Here is a 23,092-nt window from a genome sequence, read left to right as displayed (position 1 = left end):
TTTTAAGTTTGTTATCTTGTTGAAACTAAACCTGCAAAACTAAAGCTTGTTATCCTCATCACGTCTAGATCTATTGTCTTTTCCATGTCCCATCTTATCTTTCTGCTTCCTGAGAACAAATTTGTTATAACTTCATAGCTAATCTAAGTTTTTATATTAGTTATTTTATGGTGGTGGAACAAATCTACTTTGATAGCAGTCCCAAATTGAAAAATAAATTTTGTTCAAATGAACTAATTTTCATCATCCTCCGTCGCTTTCCCTTTGTTTCATCATCCTCCGTCGCTTTCCCTCTAACAAAAATGTTGGGGAACTATACAAATGGTAAATCACAATACTTTTATCCAATTTTTCTTTCTTATTTTTACCTTTTGTACACTTAAAATACAAATAACATTATTGTTATTAAGCACTCGAACTATATATGTATTACATTTTGTAGTTTAAAATGATCAAGTCTGTCCTCTACCAAATTATTTAACTCTAATGTTGATTCATAATCTTGTAATTTCAGCACAAAGTTTTGGACTCCTATTTCAGCCCATACCTTATTTATTCTCTAGATTAAACTTCTCACATGGTGCAAACTTCGGAACAGTAGGATCCAAAATCAAATTAGAGTAGTTATTTATTGATTGGTTACGAATTCAGGCCATTCTCTCTATATGTGCAGTACAACCAATTCATGAATATCATACCCAGAACACACTTTTATATAACCATATATAATAATAACACAAAAATCTTTCTAATTGGCAGGAATACTTGCAACCTTGATGCCCCAAGAAAAGTATTTTTCTAAAGGCTTAGACACATTTGAGATTGGCAAAATGGTCTTACTGTTAGGCTTAATTCCTTAATCTTACACATTTGGATAAGAACTCGAATTATATACTCAATGGCCTTAATTCCTTAGACCCATCCACTCCTGGGCTTTTTTGTCTAGCAGGAAATGATAGAAGGGCTAATAACTCCCATTAACCATACCCAAATCATTATGTGCCAATATTAAGAGCATGAGTTCTAGTTCTACATCCTCCAACTTACTATCTTCATCCTACAAAAATTAGACTCAGATAACATATTTTCACCCCAAAGTAATTTTTACTGTGCATATAGAATATACTTTTATTTATTTATTAAAAAAGGTGTCTTGAAAAATGGAGAATACGGTCTGAAGTAAATATTCTAATTTGTTTTCTAATTAAAAAGAACATGATATTGATGTTATAATTAAAAAAAATAGACATGATGATTTTCAAACTTTTTTGGGTTTTGGTACATCGGAATTTAGAAGCAAAGCAACAAAAAAGTGTAATTTTTTTAAAAGCAATATGGAAATAAGTGGACAACAAATCACATGGAGGGAGTTGTGAACAGAGGCCTACAATGCAATAATTGATCTCTATTACTATTAGGTTATACATATGCCTTTGGAAAAGATGTACTTACTTTTTAAAGTTTAAACTGCACTATAACCCATCCCTTCAAAATTTTCATATAAAATAATAACTTATTTTTGTTAAAACAATTCAATTTATTAAAAGATGATGCATCAACAAAGAGTTGGTTCCTATAATGTAGCTGCATAGGTATCATATAAGGTTAAAAAAATTAATTTAAAATCCAAAATACGACATGAGCAATTGCATGTTTGAAAAGAAAATATTTTTTTACTATAAAATAAGAAGGCATATTTAGTTAACATATTAGAAAAATTGAAATGATGAATTGCATGACTACCTTTGGGATCCAAATCTAAAGAGATATATCAACTTCAACTTTTATGAGGATTGACAAACAAAATAAAGTTGCTCCTAAAGCCTAAAGGCTAAGTTGGTTAAGGAAAATGAGAGGCCTTTTTAACTTGAAGCTAAAACAACTACAGTAGTACAGTTAGGTGCACAGTTACGTTGCTGATCTACATTGGTATCTGTGATGGACCATTTTGCTATATCATTATCAATAGTGGAACAGTGTGTAAAAATTAACTGGTCCTTACTTTACTTTACACTCCTTTGTAATTTCGACCACAAATTCAATTTCAAGGTTCGATATAAGAGAATAACATTTATTAGGAGAAATAGTCGTAAGATTATAAAAGAAATTAGTCTCTCATCCGACTACATTCTAATACATTTTGATGATTGATTTTAGTTGCCTGAAGGTTCTATTGTCTGGTTATTCTTGTCTGCTCAGATTAAAGCTTTTTTCCATCAACCTCCTTTCATTGTGGTATTAATGTAGCAAGTTGATGGTCCTACTCCTACCCATAATGCCATCAACTGGGGTAGGCAAAATGTTCTGTGGCTTATGATACCACTATGCAAATTTCAACGACATAATCAGATGGGAAGAACATAATTCTGGTTGATGATTATTGATAAAAAGAAATTGGTAGTTTTAAATTTTATGATTAGAAAAAATGACTATGAATACTCAAATTCCATTTGAAATGCTATTTTGAAATTTGTAACAGAATATTTTTTCCTACTAAGATAACTATCAAGACAAACCCTATAGGCTATAGCGCAATGTGGACGATATAATTGTTTGCCACTATGGGTACTAACATTGAAATTCATTTGCATTAGTTTGAAATGAATACTTCATATTTTAGGTAATAACAGTTTTTTATACCATTAACTATTTAATCATGCTTTATCATATGTGAGATTTTTGATAATGATGATGAGAATCAATTGTTTTTAAATATAATAATATATAATTGAATAACAAATATTAATGAGAGACAATTATAAATCTTGAAAGAGATTAAGTTTTTATTATAAAGTGATGGGTACTCATATATATATATCAAAAAACAATAACAAATTACTTTGAGTGTACATCAAAATTAAACCCTTCATCTTATTTGCACCAGCACAGCAACTAAAAAAATATAAGCAGTGCAAAAGAAATACAAGAAACCCCATTCCTAAGTACGCATTCAAAGCATGCAAAGGACTTCATTTTCCTTTTTTCTTTTTCTGTAATCTAAGCACATGAACGTAATAACAAAGCTATTTATAACTCTACCTTGTAAATAATAATATCATCATTATAACTTTATATTGAAGGAGCTAGTAATTCCAAGTTCCAACCCCACAAGAAGGAGAAAAGGATAGTGTCATTTTCTTTAGACCCATTAATCCATTGTTTTTCTCCTTGTCAGTGTTCTGATCCAACTCTTTCTGACCTTCACTCCTTCCACTTTGCTTCCAACATGGCACACACCACCTTTAGTGGTCCTTCTCCATTGTATGAGATGAAATAAGTGTCCTATACGTTTTCTCCATCTAAACGCGTTATTTGATTTCACATGTTGTACCATGCTCTTGTCCTCCTTCTTTAGGATCTGGCTCTTCTCTATAGGGACCTTATTACAGACACTACTGTTCTTTTCCCACAATGCCACCCCATTTTCTTCAAACTTTATTGAGATGAATGACTCTGAAAAATTATAAGCCAATCCAGAATGAAATACACAGATAATAAAGAACATGGTAATAATTATCAACGAGATGTTGAAAAGAATACATAAAGTTAACAACAAAAATATATTTATACACATAAATTTGATGCCAACATCAATAATATTGCTAAGAATATGAATGAAGTGACAAAAACATAATATATTTTTTCTTAAGCATAGATAAAAGATACTATATAACTTAAAAGACAGTTTTTAATTATTTGACAAAAAGAGTTAGAAATAAAACCAGTGAGTGTCGGTGGTTTTACCTGATGGATTTTATTGAAGTTAGAAATTCAAAATCAAATTGAGAAAAAAAATGTATGTAGTGAAAATATGTGAGTATTCTATACATTAAGTCTTATATGTACCCACAATATATGGTTTTATACAATATTGTTATATTATTTATATATTGACTGTATGTATAAATATGTATGTTGATAGTACATACATAGTTCCCTGAATCAAATTTAGTTGGCACATATATGTCTTGTAAACATAAAATTGTCGGAAACATAAATGACATTTTACCTAAAATTGTCTTGTAAACTAATTCTCTTCAAATATATAATCAATTAATACTTGTCGTTTGCATCTAACGCCCCACACCAAGAAGAAAAGAATGAAATACTTGAAAACCTTCGGCTGTCTTAGCAGCTATGCTTTTGACCTAATTTTCACATCATCGACAAATCAAATCTAAAATTTGCACATAAGACACCCACGCACACATGCACTATTAAGGGGTGTTTAGGAGAATCCTTCTTAGATTTTTCTTCTTTGATTTATAAGAAAATTGTATAATATAGAGAGCACAATTAGGGCTCATTGATTTACATAAATAATTGTTTATGACCCCTTTAGACTTCATTTTGACTTGGTGACAATAATTTATGAAAATGATTCAAAATAGTGTATGTATGATCTTTTTATAAACTCTGTTTATTTTTTAAATAAGTTTATAAAAATATGATAAATGTTTTGAACTTTTTTAATTAGTATCTTTATCCAAACTTCTCCTCCAAAATCAATGCAAAACATGAACACCAAAATGAAAAAGGGGGAAATATGAACAAAATCTCACCATGGCTAACACTTATAATGACACAATAGCACATCTACATATATTAAATGAAGAAATGAATTTGAGAACATATATTGACTCAAAAACTTATAGTATTGAATCTATAAATTTTGTCACTTATACACAATTGAACACATTCATTATTCATCAATGTTAGACTTCTTTTACCCATATATTATACACGCTTAAAAATCCTAAACAAATTGTATTTATTAACACAAAGGAAGAATAACAAGAAGAATTAAAGAATAAAAGTAGACATAATTAGCAAGCAATGTATAAAGTAAAATAAGCTATATATTATTACCTTCTGGACTAGGAGAAGCATCAATGTCATAGTTACCAGATTTCAATTTCTGGGATTCTGGGCGACTGAAAAGAGAATTACCAAAAGCAAAGATTTTGTGAATAGAAGTTGATGATGGCTTCCTATTATGCATGAAATTTTGATGCCTATGTGAAGCATTGGAAGTAATGGGGCTTTGATGATTATAATGGTGGCCTTGTTTTGCAGCCACTAGGAAGAGAAGCTTCTCATTCAAGCACAAGTGGCACACTCCAATAACTACTTGTTCTGGGTGAAAATAGCACCATGTTTTTTCCTCCATGTTTTCTTGGTTAATAAGGATGATGATGAAGTAGAAGAAGAATACAAGGAAAGTGGAAATTCAATGTGATGTCAATTAATTGAATGAATGTGAAATGTGTGGTTTTATTGAGAATATCGTGGGAAACCAAATGGAAAATCATGAGCATGGACCCACCATTAGTATAATATGACTCTGAACAATGTATTAGTGTTGTGTTGGTAACATTTAAGATATTCATCAGTAGCATAACGTAATGGTCTATGGTATGTATATGGATATACAAAGTGGATTGGATTATAAGTAGAAGTTTAGAACTGATAAAGACATTGCTTCACCTTAATTTCATCAGCATTTTAGTTAAAAGTTTGAATGACATTTTAGGGAACTTCAATCATAATTATTTTTAGTGGTTGATTAATATATTATCCCATTGAAACTCTATCTAAATTCTAAAAGGGTGGTTCAGCTTGTACTTCTATGTGATTAAAGATACTATTTCCAAAATTTGAATTAGTGATTTTCATGTCACAAAGTAGAAGTATTTTCACTGAGTTGATTCTCACTCATTAGTTAAAAGCTATTTATTATTTTCTTAAATTTAAAGCACCACATGCATATTTTCAAGTTGAGAAGTGAATTAATTGCTTCTTCTATTGTACTTAATGTGTTTTGCTCTGGTCTTCAAGATATTTGGTTTCTCTTGGTCACTTTTCCGGAGGAAAAACTACTTAAAGCAATAAATCTTATTTACATGGTCATTTTAAATGATAAATTTCTAAAAGCAAAAAAATGAGAGCATTTTGTACTGATGGGTGTTGGTTGAAGTGGTATATGTTTGATTCTTCTTAAACAAGGTTTTGAATTCGAGTCTTGTAGATGAAAAAATACTCGCTGTGAGAATTAGTCTCACATATGTATAATATTTCCGGCTCGGACAGAATTACCTTCAGTGCAATAATACACGTGAGAAACAAAAAAATTAGAACATTTTATAATTTTTAATACACAAAAACGCAAAACAGTTTTGGGATGTCTCTTTGTTTTGGTTTCTTCGTGCAATTAATTTTATAAATAATAATGTTTTGTGTACATCAAATGAGGAACAACATGTTAGTATCGTATATTTTTCTTGTATTTTTTATATGCGTGTAGATATCAATGATTAAGAATATAAGTTAGAAATATAGTCATAATTTCATTTCTTGCATGAGAAAATTTTGCAACTTGTGTTGTTAAAATAATGGAGCTCTTTTATAAATTTACAGGCAACAGATTTTCTTTTCATCCGTTATGCAACTGCATACATCATACTATATCGTTCAGTGAAATTGGAGTTGCTACTTTCTTTCATTTGAGGTTCTCAGTTGCTTGAAACTCTTCGGGACGGTATACTACGTGTGACATACTACTAAATGCTCATTTGCAATTGCAGGTATGATTATGGCGTCTATGGAATATGCATCGGTTCAAATAATACAACTCTTTATTTATTTAGTTCAATTCAATAAAAAAACAGATTTTGATAATTTTTTAAGTTAGTTTGTTCATTATGTAAACTGGTTTTGGGTTATTTTATACAAAAATTCAAAAGCCTAAACCAACACACAGCTTGTGGATATGTACGTAGTGACAATGTATTAATATATCATTCATCATTCATATTTAATTATTATTCACTCTTCAATAAAGTAATCAAAATAAAAAATGGATGATGTATGTATTATATATAAATCTTTATACCAAATGGTTAATGATTCAATTCTTGTGAGCAACACTTGTTGAAAGAAACAAACACACTTCCAAAAGAGATTAGTTACTTATCTATAGGTCATAGTATACTTTTAGTAGTCGAAAAAAACTAAGTAGATATTCTCTCCAGTATCGAAGAGTCTTCTAAATTTAACTATTTTTAAAAAAAATAATATTAAACAAATATGTAGAAAGCGTGTCCAACAAGAATGCTATATAAGCCTATCAAGTTATGGACTTAGGAAATTATTGCAATTTTTCGGAAAACTTACGTGGGTAGTGTAGTTTGACACTTTGACTATACTATCCATGTTTGGGGTAGCTTTTGAATTAATTACGGGAATGAAGTATTCTTGTGGATCTCGTGGATGGCATCCACGATTTCAACAAAGTCATGGATGGGAAATGCGATTTCCTATCAATATCGTGGACCACACTCACGATTTTCTCGCACACTCTCTCTCCTCAAGAGAAGTCGTGTATGGCATGCACGACTTCCATAGTCATGTACCCCATGCACGAGATTGGGTGGGATATGGGATTTTTGAATTTTCCCTTTACACAAATATGATATTGTTATTTATTGTTTTAGGAGTTTGTTTTATTTATTATAGTGAGTTTTTAAAAAAGTTAAGATTTATGATTTTTAGTGTATAAAAATAATATCTTTAAATTAAAATTGTAAAATTTAATTGAATATGATAGTTTTAGTTAAGTGTTAGTTTTATGGAATTTGTTAAAGTTTTTGATTTTTTTAACACTTATTTTAAATGCATAAATTGAAATAATAAGACAATTTCATAGAAATGACATTGATAATTGTATTAGGAATTTGAAAATGATTAATTAAAGAAAACAGAACAAGAATAGAAATTTCTAATGACATCTATGAGATGATGTTCCACATCTAGGTGTCTTACTCCTTCGAGGTGGTTGGACTCTTAGTTTTTGTTGTTGTGATTGATGTTGTCTTCCACCTCTAACTAGTTGTGGCTGCTCCTCATCTTCGTCTTCATCATCTTCCTCGTCTTCGTTTGGTTGTGAAGGCATTATCGGTTGATAATATTGTTGATAGTTGAATGCCGACAAGGGAGTATTTGAAGTAGTGCCAAACATCGATGACATTCCTTGAAATTGCGAAGAAGATGTTAAGTGAGAGAAGGAATAGTCACATATTGCTCCGAAACCTTCAAACCCAAAGACCAAAATATCCTATCAAGAATTAAAGTATTATGTTATTCATGGTTAGATGTTGAATATCTTACAGTTATATCTGGTGCATAATATTGGACAACATTCAACCAACGAGGTAACTCCTTGTATGATCCCTCCCACTCACCATAAATTTGGGACATTGCTATTTGTTTAGCAGTCCAAGCCTTCCTATATGTCACTCTATAACCAAAACGAGGGACTACTTCTTTAACTAATGCTTTAATTAGTATATCAGGATCTTCTGATACTAGTTAAACAATGCAGTTTGCAATGAAAGATGAGTTTAATTTCGTGTGATCTTGAGAAATATTAGTGGATACACAAGTGTGTCTTCTACTAATTTTTCTAATATTCCAAATATCACGCTTTTCGATGCCCGAAATCTCCATTCACACCTAGCACCATAATATTTACATTTTGTAACGTATCTATCTGGCCTAGACCCAAATTGCATATCAACAAAGAGATCATTATCCACATGGTAATCAACAAAATTCCTAATATGAAATTGTTTTACAGCATTTATTGTTGCTCCCAATCACCGTAAAAAGGATGAAGGAATATCTAACGGTTCACTAGTGGTAATCTGATCATCATCATCACATAGCTCAATATCCTCATCGCACTAACAATATCTCTAATCATTGTCATATGTCATCTGCATATAAACATACAGTAAAATATAAACATACGGTATTTAAATTTAAACATATAATAACATTAAATAAAATTAACACAAGTAAATGAACTGAGAAATATAAAGAATTTTTAGTTACCTTCAATGATCACAGTTCATCAATTACAAATTACAAGTGGATCTCGTGTCCTTGGTCCACGAGAATAGCATGGAACTCGCGTAGCTGGTCCACGAGATTGCCATGAAACTCGTGTCCCTGGTGCACGACTTATAGAAGGCTGACATCGTGTAAGAAAATCATGGGTGTGGTCCACGACATTGGTGAGAAATCGCATTTCTCATTCACGACTTTGTTGAAATCGTGATGTCATCCACGAGATCCACAAAAAATATCTCATTGCCATAATTAATTCAAAAGCTATCCCAAACGTGGGATAGTGTAATCAAACTACACTACCCACATAAATTTTCCCAATTTTTCATCTGCTATTCTCCTTGTGTGAAGCATGTCCCGTACAGTACATACACGGCTATGACCATTACACGTACTCGCTTCCTTTAGCATCACATGTTTTGAATCGACACTACTTTGGCGTAAATAAAAGAGGGAATGAAACGTATCATCAAAAAAGTAATTAGCTGAAGAAATATGGAATTGGGATAGAAGAATTACGTGTCTATGAAATTGACATATGAAACATAAAGGTAATTGAAACAAATCACATGGGAAGGTAGTGGTGGGGACTGTACCATTTTTATTTGGTGAGCTTCAAGTCACAGTGTAAATAGCCCTGACTTGGATTGATCTCCTTTCTTATGAGAAATTATTCGTCTTTTCTTTTTCTAATAGCAATGTGTTACCCCTCTCAACAAGTGTTATTCCAAAAAATTGAATTATTGGTCATCTTGAAGATAATATAGTATACCACTAGACTAATACATTATTGGTAGAAATTATTTGTCAAGGACCAATGATTTCAACTAATTCCGCATAATTGATGATACATTAATGATTTAAGATTAAAAGTGTTTATTACAAATCATTGATGATAATGTGATTGGAACCATTGATCATGATTGCACCTTCATCTTCACACCCTTCCAAGCTTAGCTGATGCAATGTAACACAGGAAATATACATGTGTTCAACTAGTTAAGAACATCCTCTGATTCCTCTCTAATAATGGAATGCAGAGTTCTTACTTTTACTTCTAAGAAAGTAGCATGTGTTGCTTTTGATTTTAAAGGACTCCTCCCATACTCGTCATTTAAGCAAATATTAGCATTTTCTACTGTAAATGACGGGAAATCAAGGGTAAGATAAAGAAACCCATCAAGCCAATTTACACAAACAGTGTTATGAACGTAGAGTCAAGAAGTACCATATAATCAAATATACAAATCGACTCCACATATGACATATCGACAAACAGACAGGGCATTGATTGTACATTTATAAGAATCAGCAAAGATCCATAATCTTTTTTTGGGGTGAAAAAAGTAAGAAACTTTCATTACCACTCGAACAAAACCGTACATCAAAAAATTTGACATTCCACCTAACATTGAGGGGAGACATAATATAAGCAAGTACCAACAATCAATCTAGAATATGAGTTTAATCCAATCAAGATATGAAGACTCTAATGAGGTGGTTTTATTATGGCATCTATACTTAATTCTGGTTGCCACATCCTTTTGTATTATTTGGAAACACTATCAGCATCCCTTGCCTTGTGCTTGAACTAAGGCACATTAGTAAAATTGTAGAGAAGTATATATCCTTGGGTGATTGGAACTTCAAATCAGAAAGAGACGATTCTTTCTAATTTGAGTAAAATGCATTGGGGCACTGTACTGAGCCTACCCACTCATGCAAGGTGGAATAAACAATTATATCTTTACATCAATTTTATCACTTTTTTACACCCTTCTTATGAGAAAAAATATGATAAAACGAAAGGGTAATATTACAAAAAAATGAGGTAATATAAAATGATGTGAAAATGGTATTATTGGCTTATCTCCAAAAACAAAGGTACAGTATAGTTCACATTGCATCATCCCTTTTAGGCATATTCATCTTTTGGCCGTGAGCTGGTTATAACTTAAGCATGATGAATGTCTTACGTAACTTAACATGCAAAATGAATAAGTAGGAAATAAAAATACAAAACCTTTCCCCGGGCCAGGAAAAAAAGAAACAATTAAACCAGAAAAGCATAAAATGATCAAGCAGCTTCTTTAACTGGGACGAGTAAAGACATCCATATCCAAGTTTGCTCGTTAGACTATGAAGCATATAACTCCAAAAGTTCTGTATGAAAAAACTTTCTAATGGCCTCTCTCTTGAGCTTGAGAGCAGCAGTGACTAGGCCAGACTCAGGAGTCCATGGTTCAGAAAGCAATTTAACTTTTGCAGGAATCTCAAATTTCTCTAAACGAGCCTTCTTTCCCTCCTGAAAATAGTTTTATAGATTATAATTAATAAGAAAAGAAATTGGGAGAGATAGTGACCCTTGGCACGACGTAAGGCTCATATCCCGGATACAGCCTTTCCCTTGCAGGGACTGAGGAACTAAGAGGTATCACTTGTTAGAACTAACAAGGAACTAAGGACTTTGAAAAGAAAAGCATACCTTTACAAGTGATGCATGCACCTCTTTCACAGCTTCTTCTTTCGTACACAGTTCTGAAAGATCCGTATAAACAATTCCTTGCTTTTTAGCCCAATCTTCCAATGTGTACTGAGAAACCACCACAAGTGCCACACAGTAACTATGAAATGGATCAGCATGCAACATAATATTGTCCACAAAGGAGCTGACAATAAGAGCTGCCTCAACCTGTATTTAATAAATTGGTTTAGTTATAAAGGGAAGTTATTGAGAATGGTGCATTCCACAAACCGATATGCATTCCACAAACCGATATGCATTCATACCTTTCCCAAGGAGACATATTCTCCATGCTGCAGTTTAACAATGTCCTTTTTACGATCAATGATTTCAAGGCAACCATCTGCATGAAACCTCCCTACGTCACCGGTGTAGAACCACCTCATTCCTCTTTCATCAACCTTTTGCAATGAAGATACAAAAGTAAACACGTGTAATTGAAGAAGAAAAAGCAACTACAACTTTCAACTTCACTATGCAGAATTATTACAGCAGAAAGTGATATCTTATCCCACCTTGGCTTTCTTCCCCCAAAAAAAAGGAAAACAGTACAATGAAGCTGTATATACCTTGTATGATTCTTTTGTCTTCTCTTCATTTTTGAAGTACCCAAGAGTGACATTTGGACCACCAATTACAATTTCACCACGGGGCATTGGTGAGTCATTAGTTAAATATCCACCTTCAGGCCAGTCGATTAGCTGAGTAGTAAAAAACCAAATGTTTTGTAAGAAATATTGTTTTTCCTAGATGCAGCAAGAAAAGGTAAACTGAAAAAAAAAATCATGATGTGATGTTGATTGCTTACATTTGCACCATTATACTAGGTAGCAAGACAATAGTAATTGTTTCATACCAAGCTTGTATTGTAAAGGATCACAAAGAGATGCTAGCCATTTCTAATAATTTTACAGGGTATGAATAACTCATGATGAGATTTAAGAAAACAAGGAAACAGAGTTGACAACTTATATAAGCTCTTAGAGTTGTAATAGCTCTGTATAAAGTCATAAAATATGGCAACAATTACAAAACCATGCTGACAGTAAATAATTAGAAAATATTCATTAATTTGTAATAGCTCTGTATATCCTCACTCCTCAGATAGGATACAATACCACATGAAAGATTTTAACTGTCAAAACACAATCATAATCAGAAAAGCATAAATACATATCAACTTGAAGAGGAGATTCAAGAAAATGTGTCCAGAAGTTTCTAAATGACAGCCATGTGCTGCCGTGGTCAAAAAATCATATTTTATGCTAAGGAAATGTTGTGATGAGTATAAATAAGGAAATTCTTCCAACATTGGCGAAGTCGCTGATGCCTTTCAAAGGTGCCAGGAAGATGTGCATAACCCGACTTAAAAAAGTTTATCTGAATATTGGAATGTCATTAAAATACACGACAATGTTGAATGGTTACCAGTGAGAATGTAATGCAAAAATTACGAGTATATTTGTATGCTTATTGGTCCTATTGTTGTGTCCCTTCTCACGTTGATGGCAGTAAGATTCAGGATTGAGATTGGTGAACTTTGATTAGTTAGTTAATAGTTACTTAGTTTTAGTTGTGATGAGCTAACTCATGATGATGAGTCCTTGAAGTTAAGCCACTAAGATTGGACTAATAGTGAGGGGTTTGGGTAGTTTGGTAGAGGTTATCAGGTTATATTTCAAATTCCATGCTACCATTACATAAAAAAATAGCCATTCAAGTTTTAAAAAAAGTAACTAGGTAAAATAGACATGATTATCATTACCTTAACAAATGAGCACGGAAGAGGTGGTCCAACCCGGCCAACAGATGTATCATCAACATCAGAGAATGTCCCACCAGCACAAGTCTCTGTAAGACCATATCCTTGACCTATTGGAGCACTGAAAATGGGTATACAGTATAAATTAGGCAAAAAATAATATAGGAAAGGCAAAAGGAGAAGAAGAAAATGAAGTACTAAAAAGGTTAGTAATATATCCTTTAGAAGGCCATTCTACCACAAAACATAATGAAGTTCAATTTCCCAAATGATGTATGCAGACCCACAAAAAGTGAATTATTTTTTATATCAACTATCAAGCCCAATTTACGCATATTGTTCTCATGTCATAACGCTGAAGAGTAGTTTACATTATTTATTTACGCTTACCTATCTTAAATTTGGGTAATGCTGCAATTACTCAACTTGCAATATTATTTTCTCAGAATGTACTAGTAAAATGAGTGGAATACACTACAGATGACTACATTTTTTTATACCGGTTGGGATACAAAGCACCAACTTACATTAATGCCAAGTCATCATGAAGATGGATAGAACAATCACTGTAGATTTCTTAAGCTGGTCTACTGGATTTACGAATTTAGTGCTCTAAAGCTCAATGGGCATCACAGAATAAATAACTCAACTCCAAACAAGTATAGCTACTGTTAAAAAGTCACTACCTTCAAATATCAACAATTTCACTTCATAGTTAAACACAGGATAGAGTTTGACATATTTATGCAAGCTGTAATTTGATGCATATGGCTAGAGAGGAACGCAAGGTTTCCAAGGATTATAAATCTTTGTAGCTTGACATATTTGCACTTTTATGGGATATATTGGCATTTCAGCTTGTTATAGGGCCTCTCATTAGTGGATATGCATAGCTCATTATAATTATTTGTTGTTTAATCTGGCTTTTGTGTTTTTAATGTTTTTTGGTTTCTTTTAAAAGATATCATCCTCTGGTTTTCTTCACTCATTTTGTTCCCTAACCATAGTACCTCTTTTATTTGAAATGCATATATTGACAAGACTGACCCAAAACAAATATTGATGAATCTCTGGGTATCAGCAGAAAGAGGAGCACCACCGGACAGTATAAAACGGATACGACCACCCAGAATTGCTCGGACCTTTTTAAACACAAGAAAATCCCAGAGAGCCTTCTCCAATCCCCAAGCTCCAAACCAGCTACCATTAACTGCATGCAACCTACGTGCATAGGCTAAATCAAACATCTTCTTTGCTAATCCTCCTGTGGCATTTACCTGCATTGGCAAGCTTAAATCTTCAGTCTTGCTCAAAGGCAGGTTTCATGTGACTAGCTCACTAACACATGATAATACTGATGCATGATACTTAGGTGTGTATTCTCATGAGTCACAAATCAGAGTACCTTCTTGAACACTCCATCACGCACACGATCAAGAATTGCTGGAACAGCTGCCATTAAAGTTGGCATCAGAACAGTAGCATCCCCCTTCGTTCCTTTTTTAATCTTGTTTGATGTATCAGTTAAAGTCAAAGGAGATCCATATCCTATAGCACTTCCAACAGCTGCCATCAAATTCTAAAATGTGTTTGAGTTTGTCAGAAATATGAAATAAAGGAAAATAATCTGGAATTAGAATGCTCATAAAAAGAAATATTAATTGAATCTACCCACAGAAGTACGTCACCATACCTCAGCTGCTAATTCAAGGATATGAGCCATTGGTAAGTATGCTAGATATATATCCTTACTCCCAAGGTTGGGAACAATTGTCAAAACAGCAGAGACTGTTGCTAAGACATTGCCATGTGTCATCATCACACCCTGAGCAAAAGAAAGAAAGAAAACAAACCCTAAAGCAGCAAACACAAGACAAAGAATAGGGAATGGGAAGAAAGAAAGTACAAATTATGGTCCAAACTAAAATACTTTTTATGATTGCCGATTCAGTGAAAGAATTGGAAAAACAAAAAATGGTATTAGAAGAGCTACATATCTCAAAGATGCTTCCAACCTTAGGCAATCCCGTACTTCCACTTGTATACATTATAACTGCAACATCCGCTGGAAGAGGTAAATCAGCGTCAACAGGATTTTCTCTACCAAGGCTCTCAACATCAACGAAGGAGGTGATTGTCCAACCATGTTCAATAGATGAGGCATCAGATGGGATATCAACATCCATGCATATCACTCGTTTCACTGAGTCCAGTTGTCCACTAATACGTACAAGTGTACTCAATTCTTTTTTCCCACATATTACAGTGGTAACCTCTGTCTGAGACATAATTTGAAGGTGAGTTTACAACAAAATGGAGAGCTTAGAAACTTAAATAATGGCAAAAACATAAACAATCCAATAAGTAAACCATTTTGGACTGTAAACAAGTTCCAGAAAGTAAATTACAACACTTAGAACAAAGTGTGGCTATATTAACAACTGTAAAAAAAGGGCGACCAAGTGCACAAGGCTCCCACTTAGTGGGAAGGTAGACGTATGCAGTCTTACTCAGCAATAAAGGAAAGGAAGGGATATAAGGTATGAACTGAAGTGAGGCACTTTTTTGGGGAGAAAATAGAAAATATATAATACTGTAATAGAAACCACCCCCGTTTTCCTGTATTATCAAAGTTTACATTACCTAAAAATAAAATAGTTATTTATTATCTAACAATCAATCTCCCCTCATCTGGTCTCCAATCCTGACTCTACTTCTTGTCACACTCTTCATCTGATAAAGTCCAAATTAAGAGTAAGGCCTATTGGTAACTATAACTAATCTTCTCTTTTATTGCTTTTCATTATGAACAAATTATCTCTTGTTTTCTCAACAAAAGTTACAAACCTACTTATTTTATGCTACCTTAAGCGGCCGTCCATTACATTTGTTTGGTATAGCGGGTTGGAGAGGACAGAGAAATTTTAAGCAGCAGAGTAACATTTGTTGTGAGATAGGGTTGTTTTATGGCATAGCTGGTGTTCTGCCCATGCTACTGGTATTTTCTACTAAAGCTATTATTTGGCATACATCAAAATTCAAAAAAATCGTATAGCTTTAGAACAATGACACTTTCTTATTTTACATGTTACATGGGAGAACTAGACTGTGAGAAAAGTGATATATCATACTTCATACATACAAATAAAAGTGGCAAAGACCTATATCTCTCATTAACCCCTTAATAAACATAAGACAGGCTACAAATCAACTAGATTGTTTTCATAGCGAAAGCATAGCGAGTTTGTAAGCAGAGAAGAGTGAAAATTAAGAGAGAGAAATAAACAAAAACCTCATTCAATGAGTGACATAAAGCCTCCTCTCCCAATGATGCATACATAGTCACAACTGTCACATTTCGCCTGAAGCAACCCTGAAGGAGCAAAAGGAAAAAAAAAGAGTAGAAAAAAGGACAAATTATTATCCCCTTTCAATCAGAAATAATGAATGCATTTATCAGAAATAATTCAATGGCTAATTTTTTTTTCAATCTGGCTAGGCTACCAACTTCAACATTCAACTCCGAGCTCGTAAGGCTACAGTTAGCTTATAAGTTTTCAACTAGCTTATTGACTATTGTTATCACCTAGTTGTGCGCCCATGTATAACCTTAGTGAAAGGATTATCTCATCATGTAACCTAAGACCAACATTAAGATATCTTTATCTATTTTTTTTGCTAAATTATTTATAATAATATAAGATAAATAGATTTCAAAATCTATGCCAATGTAAAGTTTTTAAAATTGTGACATCATTCATCATTGATCATTCATTTGAGAGAATGATGAATGATTTGTTGACATTCAATATATACATAATAAATCCAAATAAATAACATTTAAAAAAAAATTACAACTCACATGTACATGCATTTCGTTGATGTCAAATACTTTGGCTAATCTTTTCAACAATAAAAAAAGTTGTAAAAACAATTTTATCTAAAGAATTCCGTGAATTTAGCAGAGAGAATAATAAGCACTAGAGAGAAAAACCTGCAATGCAATAAACCACTCCGCACGTGTATCGGCAAAAATAGCCACACGCTCTTCTCTCACGTGTCCCAATCTGAACAAACCAGAAGCGAAACTTGACACAGCTTCAAACGCATCAGCGTAAGTCAACCACTCATAATCTCCTAATTCAACCTTCTCGAACGATCTACCGTCTTCACTTTTCTGTACCTCTGTCGATATTAGCTTCCGAGTCCCAAACAACAACCGCTCGCTGTGTTTCTTGCATGCTTCCTCGAAAAGCTCCGCGAGTGTAGAAACGCCTTCCCACGAGGTTTGAACCGGTGAAGTGAACCGTTGATTCCGGACCGCGAAGCCTGGATCGCCGGCGGTGTCGACGGGGACACCGCGGCGGCGCTTGGAACCGTTGGAGTTGCGGAAGATGAAGGTGACTAGGAGAGGAGCAATGGCTCCAAAAAAGTAAGGAGTCATTGTTAGTAGAATGAAATTGAGATGTGAAGTGTGAGAGACAGAGAGAGAGTGTGTGAGAGAGAGAGAGGAACAGTTGAACCTGAAATTTGGGTCTGGAGTGGATATTTAACAATTTATAGTCAACTTTATTTCATAGCTGCTTAGATCCTAATTGATGGACCACATCTATTATCTTTTGCTAACTAAGGCATATGTTGTTTACATCGATTTTGGTTATAATAATATTTAATAATTAAATTTTAAATTAAATATATTTATTCATTAATTATAATGTCATGATATATAAAGTGGCATTTGTTATCATATAACACATGTGTACCCGCCAATTATATGTCTAACTGATTACAATAATATTTAAATTAAAATTTTAATAATTAATTATTTTTGTTATATAAATTAGCATCCTTTTAGAGGTAAAAATATCTTCTCCTGATTGTTATTCAATGTTGCTCTTCACTTTTTTCATTTTTCTTTTACAATTAACTCATTATAGTTGAGATTGTTAGAAATTTGTAAAGATTGTATTTAAGATGTAATAATTTATATAATTATTATATCATTTAATATTTATATATAATTATTATTGATTTTTAAAAGTAATATAAAAGAAGTGAATGATATATTTATTATGTATAAATAAACTTTAAATGTAATGCTAATGTCGATTTTTTCTAAATTGGTTCTAATTAATTAATTACTAAAAAAGTGGAAATGATGAAAAAACGCAACGCGGTCTCTTTTGGAAGGAAAATAAGTGTTTTACTGAAATAATAAAATGATTTCTAAAAATTAAAATCAAACTTTTTAAAAAAAAAAATTTGTTAAATTCGGCCATTACAAATATGACGTATAATTACTTTTTTTTTTTGTTAGACTTCCGTTTTTTTTCTTCAAGGTAGATATAGACAAAAATATAGAGAGCATAAAAAATAATTTAATTGAAAGGAAAAAGAAATGTTAGATTGTAGTCCACAAAGTGGTAGTTCAGTATAACCCGTGAATGTGGGCCATGGGGACAGGATTCTTAACTCTTAAGGGGTTTGAGATATGATACATGTGGCCCTCGCTACCATATTCATTGACACGTCATTTTTGCTTTTGTTCTTAAATATTAAAGTTCACTTTATAATTGAAAGAGTAATGCAAACATAAAATATTACAAACTTTTATCTTTTAACGGAGCTAAAATTAATGATACTGTATCATTGAAAACTTCCATTTTCAATTGTGAGAAAACTGCAGTTTATTTACTGTAAGAACACCAAGATCCATTATATCAATGTGCTTGTGACTTTCTTACCTAACATATAAAAATTAATATTGAACTATCATGTATCAATCATTTATTATAAATATGAGTAACATATTATACACATCCTCCATTAATTTGATAAATAACCAAATATTATTATAAGTGTTTTTCTTATGGAATTCTTAACGTGCCCATTAATAAAATAATAAGAATATACTGAAAACTGATTTATTTATGTCATAAAATGTCGTAAAGACATTTACCAATTTTATTTTCTGAAACTGTTGTAAATAAATTGTTTGTATTAAAGTGTATGACTACTATATCAAAATCACTAAGTTTCTCACATAAATTCTATAACTAGTTCCTAAATAGTACAAAACACATAAGGCATGCCAGCAATACACTGGCGTGAGTTCCTCCATTCAAGGGTTCAAACTTCTACTACTAAAATTATTATCTCACCCTATAAGTAAAGAACTAATACATTTTGTGATACATAATAGTTCATCCTAACAGGTGTTACTTCTAAGAATCGAAAATTTGACCTTTTGGTCAATTTAAAAATTTAACAGTATCTAGACACCAATAATGTGAAATTATATAAACCCATCCAAACTCAATAGTCCCTATGATACCTTCAACTTATATAATCAACCAGATAAGACAAACAAGAAAATTTATCTAAAATTAGCTCCCCCAAGAACGTTCTTCCATAAGAAAAAAGGATAGTGATTGACAACTAGCCAGAATTATATATTGCCTCCCCAAAGGGATAGTGTCTCAAAGTTCTAAGATGTTAAAATGGAGAACCTTTTCAGTTAACTTTGCAGTCCGTTAAAAAATAAATTTGATGCTAATGTTGTGAGTGTTTTACAACCCAAAATGCTAAAATAGCTTAATTTGGTGCTGATCTTCCATTCATTGATCTTATGGTTGCCTAGAGGGTGCATCATCACCACCACCACCACCATACATGTTTATAAATGATCGACTGACATATGATATACTTTCTTCGCTTTCACGAGGATGTCCAGAATTTGAGGTGATGTTCCTGAAAATTTCTGGAATATCATCGCCAGTATATGTAAAGGAAGATGGCATTGCATTGCTTCTTGGTCTTGAACTCTTCAGAAAATAAAGAAAAAAATGTTTAGTTAAAGAAATTATATTTGACTTAACTACCATCAGAAAGCTATAACTACAGCACTAGAAACAGCAATTACCAAGGGAAGAATAAAAAATAAAAACTTAAAGTCACTGCTTAATGGAGAGACGAAAAATGCTTCCTACCATTAAAGTAAAGTGTTTATAGAAGGTGAAGAACTTATGCTTTGCCAATGTATTTCAGAGAAATAATCAAATTTTCTCTCATATATTACTAGCATGTGAAGATAATAAACATGTCATCAAGCAAAACCACATGCAAGTGAAGCATATAGGTCAGTATTCACTACAAGGCAGTGAAGCAAAGGTAACAACCTAAATTGTATTCCTATACCACATACTTCTTATTGTGAGAACTGAGAAGCAACAACTACAGGAAGTTCCTACATTAAACTAACACAGAAAGCTAAATGAACATAATGAATGAAGAAATGGATAAGTAGGAAAAAATAACACCAGTTTCACCCAGGGGTCCAAGGATGGGAAAGAGTGTAAGCTGTGCAAAACAACGATAAGCCGATAACCACTATACCATGTATTTCATCTAGTGGTTAGTCTTAATTTCAGTGCCAAAGACTGAAACATGGATAATAACCGATTTTTTACAAAATAAAAAATTAATAGCATACCTGAGTCTGACGTGCAAATTGTTCTATTAACTTAAGCTGAGCCACCTGTTATTAAAAACAGCATTTTACCAACATAGAAGAAATGACAAAGAAAAGCATAAGGAAAAGGAATAACAGTACAAACCCGTATATTTTCTTTAACAGACTCGTTAGTTGGGTCCAGCTGCAAGGCTGCATAGATACAACATAATGTTATTAACTCGATTACTTCATAGATATTAGATTTAGCATTTTCAAATTCTACCAAACTTGGAACCAATACTCTTAATGATATAATAAACAAATTGTGGTTTAAAGTCTGTAGACCGAGTCCATTTTCTAAGCTATATTTCTAATGAATACATAATTCATTTTCGTACAATCATTTCTTTTGACTACAATACTTATATGTTCCTGCAAATTTAGGAAACCAAAATGGCAAAAAGAAGAAACAATCAAGAACAATGTAACACTCTTTAAAAAATTTATTAACGATGAATTCATAAGGTGAAGGAACTCAGCCATTTCACTTTGGTTTGTCACAGGATATATACTATAAGAATAAATAACATGGATGAATATAATGCTTTACCAACCTTTATCAAACCCTTTATCAATCGCATCCCTGTAGTTTCCTTGTGCATAATAAGCTAAACCAAGGCGGCTGTATGCCTTGCTATAGTTCGGATCAATCTCGATAGATTTAAGACAATCTTGGATTGCCTCCGTATATCTGTCAATCTGTGTGTATGCAGCTGCCCTGATATGCATCAAAATAGTGGAGGAATGAAACTTAGTTCCATCAGTAAAATAAAAGAATCATGTCTTGTGTACAACCAAAGTGTTGTCCCTTAGGTTTTTATGATCTTTTTTTTGGATGTGTATAAATGAGGGATAAAAGATTAAAAGATGAAACTTAAGTAAGAGATAGAGAAAACTTTATGTTATAAGAGAATGTTGTCAGAGATGTAGTTGTACAGATAAAATTATTGAAAATAAAATGATGCCTCAACCAAACAACTGCTCTACAAATATGAAACCTTTTCGGAAACTTGAACCAGATAAAGAGTGATGCATGTGCGTTGTGTTAGAGAGATACATATATGTCATGGTGTTGTGAATCGTGATCCATTGTCACTCTCTCTACCCTCATTAATAACGATTAAGGTTATATATTTAACCTAAAAGAGATTGCCTCAGAAAAAGTAGCTTGTACTACTATTTGAGTTTCCATTAACCACATGATATAATTTCCCCCTGGTAAGTGAAAGCAAATTCTACAGCGTGTACATATTTAGAAAGCTTCCAGAGCTTGCTTGACAGAATTATTTAATTGTATTCAACACAGCTAATTCTGTTTTGTTTTCTTTAATCAAATTTGCTATCCAAAAATCCTAGCATTATCTTATTAAACTCTGCCTTGCCATCCCAAAATGAAAAAAATGGATGTGGAACTTTTTGCTTGAAACTCATAACACTACATTCTAAAGTAAATGAAGTTTACCCTAGACTAAGTGATAGGAATAGGAATAAGCTTCCTATCAAACACGTGTATGTAAGGAGAAATAAGAGAAAAGAAGGGTAGTTATTTTTCTGTTTTCCTTGTTCTGTTTCAGTTGAGGGTTAGTTAGAAGAGAGAGTTTCTATAAATAGAAACTAGGAGATCATTAGAAGGCAGTTTGTAAAAAGTGAGGAAGAGAGATATAACTGATTTGGAATCAGTTATCATCTAGGAGGGAAAATTCCAGAAACACAATTGGTGTAATTCAATTGTATTTCCAGATTCATCAATAAAGATTCAAACATTCAAGATCAATTCTGATCTTGAATCATTCATTCATCTTTACATTCTATTCTTTCTATTTCTAAATCCAGTTCTTAACACTGGTATCAGAGCACCATCCTGGTGCCCTGATTACACGCTTCTGATAAGGAAATTCGCGCATGGTATCTACAAGAGGCATGGCAAGAAACGCAGATGATTGGGCGCTGGAACGTGAGGCAATGAGGAAAGAAAGGGAAGAACAACGCATTCGTACAGAATTAAACGAGGCAAGGATGAAAAGGTTAGAAGAAACCTTAGCTCAACTTACCACAAAAGCTAGGGTTCCTAATTCACGGGATGAAGGAAGCGAATTTGGGGAGGAACAGGAGGTGAGGGATATTTGAGGAAGGGATAGGTGGAGAAAGCTAGAGATTCCCATTTTTTCAGGGGATGATGCTTTCGGGTGGACACAGAGACTTGAAAGATATTTCATGTTGAAGGATTTAGTTGATGAAGAAAAGATGCAAGCCACGATGGTGGCCATGGAAGGGAGGGCTCTCAACTGGTATCATTGGTGGAGCAGGTACAATCCTCAAGCATCTTGGGAGGGGTTTAAGGTGGCAGTGATTAGGAGATTTCAACCATCAATGGTACAAAATCCCT

At 32.9% G+C, this 23,092-nt stretch overlaps 3 protein-coding genes and 1 long non-coding RNA gene across 5 annotated transcripts in view; all 4 read right to left on the bottom strand.

Annotated features, from left to right (window-relative positions):
- On the bottom strand, positions 2,840 to 5,279 carry LOC109359352. The gene is made up of 2 exons (XM_019603980.1): positions 4,870 to 5,279; positions 2,840 to 3,453 (listed from the first exon to the last, which is right to left on the bottom strand). Exons 1-2 carry the CDS (start codon positions 5,168 to 5,170, stop codon positions 3,149 to 3,151), a joined length of 606 nt encoding a protein of 201 aa, XP_019459525.1. The 5' UTR covers positions 5,171 to 5,279; the 3' UTR covers positions 2,840 to 3,148.
- LOC109360276 (long chain acyl-CoA synthetase 9, chloroplastic) lies at positions 10,750 to 17,637 on the bottom strand. The gene is made up of 11 exons (XM_019605038.1): positions 17,188 to 17,637; positions 16,486 to 16,566; positions 15,209 to 15,472; positions 14,887 to 15,018; positions 14,599 to 14,772; positions 14,241 to 14,470; positions 13,197 to 13,314; positions 12,001 to 12,132; positions 11,698 to 11,832; positions 11,393 to 11,599; positions 10,750 to 11,212 (listed from the first exon to the last, which is right to left on the bottom strand). Exons 1-11 carry the CDS (start codon positions 17,635 to 17,637, stop codon positions 11,045 to 11,047), a joined length of 2,091 nt encoding a protein of 696 aa, XP_019460583.1. The 3' UTR covers positions 10,750 to 11,044.
- LOC109360277 (small glutamine-rich tetratricopeptide repeat-containing protein-like) overlaps positions 19,688 to 23,092 on the bottom strand; it is a 15,034-nt gene continuing 11,629 nt past the window's right edge. For both annotated transcript variants that reach the window (XM_019605039.1, XM_019605040.1), the window contains 4 exons: positions 21,261 to 21,424; positions 20,810 to 20,856; positions 20,686 to 20,730; positions 19,688 to 20,017 (listed from right to left, as the gene is read on the bottom strand). In XM_019605039.1, the coding sequence (XP_019460584.1) occupies positions 19,820 to 20,017; positions 20,686 to 20,730; positions 20,810 to 20,856; positions 21,261 to 21,424 (454 nt within the window). In that variant the 3' untranslated portion in view covers positions 19,688 to 19,819. The remainder of the gene's footprint in view (positions 20,018 to 20,685; positions 20,731 to 20,809; positions 20,857 to 21,260; positions 21,425 to 23,092) is intronic.
- The window catches only part of LOC109360278, an 8,679-nt gene continuing 7,618 nt past the window's right edge, over positions 22,032 to 23,092 (bottom strand). Inside the window, exon 3 of the long non-coding RNA XR_002109151.1 lies at positions 22,032 to 22,169. This is a non-coding gene — a long non-coding RNA (uncharacterized LOC109360278). The remainder of the gene's footprint in view (positions 22,170 to 23,092) is intronic.

This window comes from Lupinus angustifolius, chromosome LG11 (assembly GCF_001865875.1).
Source record: "Lupinus angustifolius cultivar Tanjil chromosome LG11, LupAngTanjil_v1.0, whole genome shotgun sequence".
Lineage (NCBI taxonomy): Eukaryota > Viridiplantae > Streptophyta > Magnoliopsida > Fabales > Fabaceae > Lupinus > Lupinus angustifolius.
The sequence above is the reverse complement of the archived record's forward strand: the minus strand, read 5'-3'. Positions and strand labels throughout refer to the sequence as shown.

Excerpts from the sequence above, each read along its gene's own strand:
- LOC109359352 (XM_019603980.1), bottom strand. The coding sequence starts at position 5,170 with ATGGAGGAAAAAACATGGTGCTATTTTCACCCAGAACAAGTAGTTATT. Across the intron at positions 3,454-4,869 it reads TGCTTCTCCTAGTCCAGAAG|AGTCATTCATCTCAATAAAG; the intron begins GTAATAATATAT and ends ATAATTTTTCAG.
- LOC109360276 (XM_019605038.1), bottom strand. The coding sequence starts at position 17,637 with ATGACTCCTTACTTTTTTGGAGCCATTGCTCCTCTCCTAGTCACCTTC. Across the intron at positions 14,773-14,886 it reads TCCTTGAATTAGCAGCTGAG|AATTTGATGGCAGCTGTTGG; the intron begins GTATGGTGACGT and ends AACACATTTTAG. Across the intron at positions 11,833-12,000 it reads AGACAAAAGAATCATACAAG|GTTGATGAAAGAGGAATGAG; the intron begins GTATATACAGCT and ends TCATTGCAAAAG.